Source organism: Plutella xylostella, chromosome 30, assembly GCF_932276165.1.
Source record: "Plutella xylostella chromosome 30, ilPluXylo3.1, whole genome shotgun sequence".
Taxonomy (NCBI): domain Eukaryota; kingdom Metazoa; phylum Arthropoda; class Insecta; order Lepidoptera; family Plutellidae; genus Plutella; species Plutella xylostella.
Genome location: NC_064010.1, coordinates 1,051,408 through 1,061,596, shown reverse-complemented (window position 1 = coordinate 1,061,596; position 10,189 = coordinate 1,051,408). Strand labels below are relative to the sequence as shown.

The following is a 10,189-nucleotide window of genomic DNA, read 5'->3' as shown; positions in this document are numbered from 1 at the left end:
TCATTATGTAATGCTTACAATCTACAATAACTAACTAAACAAAACAACAGCTACCCAAACTACGTCAACTATCAGTGTTAGTTCGTTGCAGAGATATTGTGGGTCGATAACAGATTGGAAATTTATTTCTCAGGCTCAAAAAGGATTAAGCTTTAGGCTTGTAAAAGTACAAAAAAAGTCTTAATTCATTCATTCAATATTACTTGTCAAATAATTCGACTTCGACTCATTCATTCAATTCTCTGTCAAGAAGCGAATATCAATAAACATTTGTTGTTATTTAATTATTTATAAAATAAAAGTGGCTTCTTCGTATTCTACAGATTGTATAATGTGTTCCTAAAGTAGGTGCAAGTTTTGTGGTCGACCCCACACCAATCAATACAAAATGGGATCTGAACAATCATCATCAGCTGCATCGTCGCAGCGACCAACCCAAAGAACTCCTCAAATAAGAAGAGGATACACAATCGCTACACCAAGCCGACCAGGTAATATTGAATTATAAGTAGAAGTTTATCAGTAATCTTCCCGTTACCAGGTACGTTACAGGTACGTTGTAGGTTGGCTGGTAGAAAATGCTTTTAGCATTAAGTCCACCTTTTGTACACTTATTTCTCATATTTGTGCAATAAAGTATTAAATAAATAAATAAATAAATACAGCTGGCCCATACATTTTGGAAGAGATCTTAAATAAGGAACAGCTGTTTTTATTCACATTTTCAGAGTTGGTTCTATGCTATGAATTGATTGGTAGGTGTATAATGGGTTCAATGACCAGGCAATGTAAATTCTATCTTTGTTGAGATTCGTGACCTGGGAATAATAATTGACTCTAAATTACAATTTTCCTCTCATATAGATTCTATAATTAAAAAAGCAGCGCAAATGTTAGGTTTTATAAAACGTCAAAGTAAAGGCTTTAGAGCTGACACTAAGATTATCCTGTTTAATTCCCTAGTTCGTAGTCATCTCGAATTTGCTTCCTCTGCCTGGAGTCCTTCCTAATTCCTATGCAGCCAACTCACATCGTATCGAATCTATACAGAGAGCCTTTACCCGTCATCTTGCCTTTATTTCCCCAAATGTGTCTCATAAATCTCCTTATGATCACCGCTTAACATTTTTTAAAATGAAATCTTTACGCAATAGGCGAGAGACCCATGACCTTTTATTTCTTTATAAAATTATCAACAATCTTATAGACTGTCCTGATCTTCTTGAGAGTATTTCCTTTCCAATCCCCTTCAAATACCCGAGGTACCCAATCAAAAAACTAATGTGTGGACCCAAACCGCGTACAAATTTAGGCTCACATTCACCAATAAATAGGCTATGTGATCTACATAACATTTATAGTAACAAATTGGATAATGATAATCTTGACATTTTTCACGATTCCTATAATTGTTTCAAGAAAAAAATTCAATGCATAAAATTATGTTCTTAATACCTTATTGTTTGTTTTATAGTTTATTGTTTAGTTTGAAAGTATAAATATTTGTGTTCTTACTGTGATCTCTGTATACATAGTACTTAGATAAACCTTTTATTTTATTTAACGTCAACATTGTTGATTTTATATAGATTTTTATTTAGGTTGTCATAGATATTTTACGAATGTTGTGTACACCTTTAATAGGCTTTTACAACAAAATTATAATTTTAAGAAATGATTTATTAATGTAAGTTGTTTAAGCTGCTGGTGTTCCTTTTTGAATAAATAAATAAATAAATAAATCTTGTAGGACAGCCACAAACAGATAAAAGTAGGGTGTGATGCCCTCTCATCCACTGGTACATCAACTTTAGATAAGAGGTCACTTAAGGCTGGTTTAGACAAGAAGTGGCTGGTCCAGCAGTTCATCAAAACGTAAATTTATTAATTTTATTTCTGTAATCTGTAATATAAACCTCTAGAGAGACACCAAAAACAATGTCTCCCTAGAGGTTTCAACAACACTTAAACCACTGTAGTAACTGTAAGAAAGAAAGAAAATATATTTATTTGCCAAAAAAAACATGCAATAAAACTTTAAAATATACAATTGAATGAAAAAATGGCAAAATGGAACAATCTCAGCATCTGCTGTAAGTTGTGGCCAACGTTACAGTGCTGGTTTTCAGATTGTTCCATCTCACATCGGATAAAACTAAACATACATTAAATGCGGGTAGTGGACAAATTAGAAAAAAAAAATACTGTACTGAAACAACCATTACTCTCCCAACAGCGGAGGTGGCCCGAAGCTCGGAGCCGCCGGCCAGCGGCAACAACTCCCCCGGGGCCAGCGTGTGCTCCGACTCGGAGCTGCCATACATTTCGTACACTGTTGATAGGCCTATTGGAGGTAAGATTTTGTAAATTTATTGCATTTTTTTTTACTGTATGTGTATTGTATCTTATCATGCCTTGTCAGTATCAGAAATTAATTATTAAAAAAAAAACAGTGGGCACTTGTTACTGTTGTAAAGTTAGCTTGTCAGACCATCATCAATTCATCAAACTTCCTATCCAAAAATTTAACTCCTTGTGCGAAAAATTATACATACGAAACTCACTTCTGTTGTCAATGAAACATTGCAAAACGGAGTCAAATAAACTACTCCTTGTTGCTCATTGCTGCTTACTGGTTGTTTTTGTAAACACCCTTAAATTTCGCTACCTCTTCTCACTACACTGTCAATCCACGACCAGACTCCCCGAAGCACTCCAAGCCGCGCCCCACATCTGTCAAGAAGCCACCCCCCCGCCGCGCGCCGCCGCCGCGCCCGCGCCGCCACGACATCGTGGTGGTGAAGCAGCCGGCAGCGCACGAGCAGGCTGACCCCCATGTGTTGAGGCTACAGGTAACATAGTATTCCTTGCATGCTATATGCTCCTGGTACTTACAGGTTTGACGGTATTGAGGCGACACGGTAGGAGTATTGGTCAGTTAGAAGTAGGCAGTAAGAACTAGCACAGTAAAGCCTCCTAGTGTTTCATAAGCGCCTGGTACTTTTGGATTTCTAATTATTACATCTTTACCCAGGAATTCCCTTATTCCTGGCAAGGGCGTACCCAGGTAGGGGCAGGGGGGGGCAGCTGCCCCCCCCTAGACGATAAAATAAACGTTAATTTTCCTGCCAAGTCGGAATTAAAAACGTGTTATTTACTCTTACCTACCTACCTATTTTGTTTTGTATCTTAATCAAACTAATTAAGGTCAACTGGGGTTACGTTGTATTTTTAGATCACTAAAAGTTTTCGGAATAATGGGAGCAAAGGTATGAAAAATTTTATGTAAAAGTGAGATATTTACTTTAAGAAACTAACGACTATTGAACAACTATTTCTTAACAAATTTAAAGCATTGATTTCTTTGCTGGAATCTTAAAAAAGTTTCTTATTTAATGTCTTAAAAAAATCGTGATTTTGAACGCATTTTCCAGGTTTGAGGCAAATGTGTTTTTAGTATGTAACTATTCAATAGGTAAGCTTTCCGTGAAAAAAATAAGAGAGTTTTATCCAGTTAACTGACGACCTTGCACTGGCATCGCAGGCAGCTACGTTCGAAGAAGTGGAAGGCACGTTGACTGCAGCTTTGCGGAAGCTGGGTGACTACTACAGTCAAAACGCTTTGAGGCCAAAACAAAAACTCAGTCATGTGCTTTCCACCTACGCAACCACCAGGCAAATCGAGAGCTGGACATAACATGGGAAGGGGTAAAAATCCAGCACTGCTCGTCACCAAAATACCTCGGAGTGACCCTGGATAGATCCCTCACGTACAAAACTCACTGCCAAATCACCAAGAAGAAAGTCAGCTCCCGAAACAACCTTCTGCGACGGCTTACGTCTACCAGCTGGGGCGCCTCTCCGCAAGTTCTACGAACAAGTAGCCTAGCACTCTGCTTCTCAGCTGCCGAATATGCCTGCCCCATATGGGCAAGGTCCGCGCATGCTAGAGAAGTAGATGTTGCTCTTAACGACTCAGTTCGTATAGTTACGGGATGCCTCAAACCGACACCGCTCCACAAACTCTACTCTCTGGCTGGGATAGCACCCCCTAGCATACGGCGTAAAGTGGCATGTTCTGTTGAGAAAGCCAAACAAGAATGCGACTCCAGACATCCACTTTACTCACATACTGCCGCACCTTCCCGCCTTAAGAGCCGCAAAGCGTTTCTAAATAGTGAGGTGTCCTTAACGGATGAAAACCCACAAAACGCAAGGCTAAGGCTCTGGGAGGAAAAGCAGCCCCTGGATCCTTTCCTACCTCTTGAGGAAAAACTTGCTCCCGGTAACAGTCTCCCCTGGCACATCTGGAAGACTCTAAATCGGTTGCGAGCAGAGGTAGGCTGCTGCAAGGACAATCTCTGTAAGTGGGGCTATACCGTTGGTACCAACCTATGCGACTGTGGTACCGCCCCCCAGACTATGGAGCATTTACTCTCCTGTCCCCTGTGCCCTTCCACCTGCACACGGGAAGACTTACTCCAGGCCAACCAGAATGCTATCAAAGTTGCTTCTTTTTGGTCTGGACGAATATAAAAAATCGCATTTCACTGACACGAAAGAAGAAGAAGAATCCAGTTAATTTTTTTGTGCAATAGTATGGCAGTTAATTTAGCCAAAAGAAACTATTGACGAATTCACAGATGATTTAGTAGAAATCAGGAAAATGCGTCTAATTTTCATGGACGCATTTACTCCATGATAAATCCAAATAACATTTTTATGAAAAAAGAACTACCTAAGTACTCCTGTAAAGTGAGTAAGAATGTAGATTTAATAGTGGTGAGTGACAGTTGTGAATAAAATAAAGTAACATCCATACATCCTCTCATTTAAATTCTTTAGAAAAATAGTAAGATTGGATCAAATACGGGTATTAAACTTAGATATCAATTAAAATATGTTTCTTCAATAAGTTTAGTGTTCATAAATAGTAAAAATCCTTATCGAGCTGGTTTCAGTGATCGTTACTGATCACTGAGGTTAACACATGGCACGGTCAGCCTTGGATGGATGACCGATTTCAAATGGTTCTTTTCTGGACGCTTCCGTGCTTTGGATGGCACGTTAAGCCGTGGGTCCCGGTTGCTGCTTCGGCAGCAGTTGTTAAGCCTAGTCAGAGGCCTTCGGGCAGCTTGAAAAATCTGACAGTCGGGTTGTACACTTACACTTACCCGACAACTTTAGTGCATTGTACTCAATAAAAAACGGCGATACAAATTTACAGCGAAAAGCGGGTGACTACAGTCGTGAGCATAATTATGTATCTATTAAAAGGTTGACGATTTCTGTTTTGAGGCAATGCGTTGCAACAATCGCAATAGCCCCATTACGCCTAACGCATTTACCCCAAGACTTTTATCAAACATAAAACAATTATCATCATTAATTCATCAAATAAAGCTATTTCATTGAAAATTTTTGTCTATACGTTTTGTTTGTATAAGTAGCCCAATGACTATTGTTTAGAATACCTACTGAATAAAATCAATTGATAAAGAAAACTTTAGATTCACATTTTCAATCACCTGTCACAGTACCAAACTTTCAAAAAAATGTGCAAATCACAAAATGACTGAATACTTGGATAATAATATGTTGACTACAACACCATCTGTCTGCAGTTCATGTAAAGTATTTAGTTTAAGCCACCGTAACTAGATGGCAATTTTCAATATTGATAAAGCCGTTTTCAAATAGGATCGAAAAGATTAATTTGGCCCGTAGACACAATTGGCCTAGTTGACCTTAATAAAAGACAATTTTCATGATTTTTGTTTCAATATACCCGACGGTTCTACCTTTTTTGGTCTAAGATTTATTTGCCTAATCTAGTATTGCATAGTAACGTTTGGTCAAAATCTCGTTTCGCCGAAAATCGTATCGCATAAATCTCTTTTAGTAAAAAGTCACTTCGCATAATCTTGTTTAGCCTAATAATGGTATAGCCAAATCTTGAATAGTCTAATAATGCTATGGCATAGGGTATATAAAGTAATAATATTCGTTTGGCTTTTACTTTGATGGAGCGTCTCCCTACATAGCGCAAACTGGTGCCTTGTATTGTGGCCGCTATGTGGAAAACGCTCCGCTCCGCTTCGCTGCGCTCCGCTTTGCTTTTGACGATAATGTGCACCTAACACGCTCCTCCTCGCTTTGCTCGTCGTCGCACCTATCTTTAGGATTCGATCCCATGGGGTTTAATGGAGTTTGTAATAATTATAATGGTCATTCACTTTCGATATTTTGATCATTTAATATCGTGATTTTCGGGATGTAGGAGAAAAATACCACAATTTTTACATTTAAAACATACTTAATATAGTATTTGTAAAGATAATATTAGGAGAAACAAGATTATACCAATATGAACAATTAGAGCAAACGAGACTTAGGTGTTTCAAGTTTATGCCAAAAGAGTTTTAGACGAAACGAGTCTTATGCCACATAAGACTTGGGAACCCATACCCGACCGACCATCATCTCAAGAGCTGCCCCCCCCTAGCTGAAATCCTGGGTACGCCCTTGATTCCTGGCTGGGGCTCCTAGTGTTTCATAAGCTCCTGGTACTTTAGGCTTTTTAATCATTCCGTCTCTAGCTGAGTCTATTGCTGGATGGACTACCAACGCAACGGTCTCCCCAGAGTTGAGCCTCTCAAGAAAACATAGAAACTGCATTGATGAGTATTGAGTATCTAGGCTACACGCAAGGTATAGCACACTGAACCTGTGTTAAGTATATCTATCTAAGCCGTGCCCCACATCTGTCAAGAAGCCGCCCCCCCGCCGCGCGCCGCCACGACATCGTGGTGGTGAAGCAGCCGGCAGCGCACGAGCAGGCTGACCCCCATGTGTTGAGGCTTCAGGTATTAATGTTATTAGTGGGGTAATTCTCAACAATGTCAACCAACCGCTTTTAGGGTGCCATCAGAGAAAGGCTACAGGCTCCTAGTACTTTCAGATTTAACGGTATTGAGGCTACACGGCAGGAGTATTTAGTCAGTAAAAAGTAGGTAGTAAGAACAAGCATAGTAATCCTCCTAGTGTTTCATAAGCGCTTGGTACTTCTGGATTTATTATCATTCCGTCTCTCCTCAGGAAATCCCCACATTCCTGGCTGGGGCTCCTACTGTTTCATAAGCGCCTGGTACTTTTGAATTTATAATCGATCCTTCTTTACTTCCTAGCTGAGGCTCCTAGTGATTCATAAGCGCCTGGTACTTTTGCTAATCATTCCGTTTGATGTATGTCTTTGGTCCTATAGGAAATACCCACATTCCTGCCCATAATGCGCGGCGCGCTGGGGCTCCCCGGGGCGCGGGACGCGGAGGCGCAGGCCGGGCTGGACCCGCGGCCGTGGGTGCGCGCCGCGGGCCGACTACAATACAACCTATACGAGTGTCTTCTATCATTCTTCTGCCTTTATTTGTAACGCCGTATTAGCGCCTGGTACTTTTGGATCTATTATCATTCCATCTTTACACAGGATATCCCCAAATTCCTGGCTGGGGCTCCTAGTGTTTCATAGGCCTCTGGTACTTTTGGATTTGTAATCATTGCATATTTACTCCGGAAACCCCGCATTCCTGGCTGGGGCTCCTACTGTTTCATAAGCGCCTGGTACTTTTGGATTACTAATCGTATTTATTCAGGAAATCCCCATATTTGGCCTCCTAGTGTTTCATAAGCGCCTGGTACTTTTTCAGTAACCCTCGTAACTATCCACACAGGAGATTCCCACATTCCTGCCCATAATGCGCGGCGCGCTGGGGCTCCCCGGGGCCCGGGACGCGGAGGCGCAGGCCGGGCTGGACCCGCGGCCGTGGGTGCGCGCCGCGACCCGGCTTCAAGCGCATTTGGCTGCTTGCGCTCACCCTATTAGTAAACACCAGGCGGGGTTGCTGCCGGGGATTAATCAGGTATGGGTATTCAGCTTTTGTATGAACTTAGCTTATGCTTATTTTATTTAAATATTTATGATGAATCTAGCTGACACACAGTCTTTGGTACACACTAGTATCTAAAACAGAACCCAAAAGTTGATTATAGTGAGACAAACTTATCTGTTCCGGTGAGAGCGAACTAAATTGATCCATATCGCATTACTTATTAATGAATTTTATATTGTTAACGATTAGATGGGTTTATTAACACCGCAAGAGCGAATTACCAATACGAGCAAACATAAAATCTTATAGAATGAAGAAATATTAAACATTTATGTGAGCTCTCACCGGAACAGATAAGTTTGTGGCACTGTAGAGTCATAGAAGTAATAGAGCAAAAAAAATTTTTTTTTTTTCATCTTTTTGTTTCGTTCATTTATTTTTATGTCTGTATCCCAAGCATTTTTTTAAATACCTGATCTGTTCAAAATTCTGTATAAGGAGGTTCATTAAAAAATAGCTTTTGCAACAGCTAACTGGGCAATATATTCACGAAATAACTTCCTAATTTTTCCATATCATTATCCCATTCACAGATAGACACAGACATATCCAAGCTTCACGCCATGTTTGTGGAGCGGCAGAGAGCGAACGCTCGCTCCGCGGAGCGCCTGAGCCGCGTGCGCGAGGTGTCGCACCAGCTGGTCCGCTGCCACTCGCTGCTCAACCAGGTAATCGCTTTTAGACATAAGACCGCCTTTTTAAACCCCGAACAAAAAAACAAGGCTGAATTAAGTGTGTCGTGTTAGTGGTAGCATATCTCCTAAACGGCTAAACCGATTTTGGTTTAATGTTTTTTGGATCATAGATAATGTTACCTTGAGTGTTTTAAGCCTTATTCTATCAAAATCGGTTCATCCGTTCAAAAGTTTTGCGACTTTTATTGTTGGACGTCGGAAGTTTTTAACGTTGATTAGGTTATTATCGTTCGGTAAATGACGAGATCAGTTGGCCGTGTGTGAGATGTCCACACATATTTATTTATGTGGATCCATATTAATTTACCCAATTATATTATTTTTGTTTCAGACACTTCAAGACATAGAAGAATTGAACTTTCTACTGCCAGAAGACAAAAGATTAGAACCGTTCGTGTGGAATAGTTAAATTATAAATAATTATGTAAATAGATAACAAATTATTATGCTACTATACTAGAAATTATGTATCTTGAAAAATCGTGGCCATCAGACCCCTTAGCATGTATTTACATCGTGAACGTCACGTAAAATTACTTGATGAATTTAGTTCAGCTACCGATCGCCAGGGGCGCTGTTCATATTTTCATACAATATTACTCGATGAATTCTACTTCACGTTCACGATGAAAATTCAAGCTGCTAGGGGGTCTGAGCATTATATTGCATTTATTCAGGAACTTTCTATTATAGCCAGCTTAGCTTCGCTTTAAAAAGTTTTAAACACGGCAAAAATTTGCGGATTCAAATAGTATTGAATTTGTCGCTGATTATTACGTAAATGTCACTTCGTTTGTTTTCGCGATAACCCCACAGGTTTGTTTTCCCATAGACTATGACTTGAGAAGACCCATCCTGTATATACTTAAGTAGGTATATACAGGAAATTACTTAAAATTACTTAAGTAGGTATTTCCTAGTAAATTTGTAATTTTTTGAACATGTATTATTCCAAATTATGTAAAATGAGATTAAAATGTTAGATAATAACACCAGTAAGTAAAGAAGTTAAATATTATTATTTAAATATGTACATATTAATACTACAAAAAATATTATGAATTAAAGTTACTTACTACTCTATTCTCTGTATATTATTTACCCATTCCAAACTTGTCCGAGAGCTGTTGGGTGTGAGCATAAAACAACGCGGACTCAGTCGTACATTGTCGATTACACCTAAAGCCCCATCCATACGCTTGCTGTTTGTCACAAACACGGCAAACAGCAAACAAAGTCACAAACACCAACCACAATCACCGAACACAAACAGCCATCCACATGCTCGGCGAACGCTCATAACATTCCGAACCGGCAAACACGGCGGACGACGAGTTATTACTTTCGGGTTGACATATTTTTATTATATAAATTAAAGCAAGAGAAAGAAAAAAGGAAAATAAGAAGAAAGCAAAGACGATGATGGGATAATAATAATAATAATAATAATGCGGCAGGGCAGCTTGTGGCGAGCTGTTGGGCATTAGCGACCCCACCCACCCGATGCCGGGGAGAACCCCTATTCCTCATCTCTGGCTTGCCTTT

The 10,189-nt window shown here is 39.8% G+C and overlaps 1 protein-coding gene across 1 annotated transcript; it reads left to right on the top strand.

Moving 5' to 3' along the window:
• Window positions 1–2,062: 2,062 nt before the first annotated feature.
• Window positions 2,063–9,114, top strand: LOC105386245 (BLOC-1-related complex subunit 5). Its single transcript, XM_048631932.1, has 6 exons — window positions 2,063–2,093; window positions 2,237–2,353; window positions 2,701–2,852; window positions 7,731–7,919; window positions 8,483–8,617; window positions 8,976–9,114. The coding sequence occupies exons 1-6, from the start codon at window positions 2,063–2,065 to the stop codon at window positions 9,051–9,053; spliced, it is 702 nt and encodes a 233-aa protein (XP_048487889.1). The 3' UTR covers window positions 9,054–9,114.
• Window positions 9,115–10,189: the final 1,075 nt, after the last annotated feature.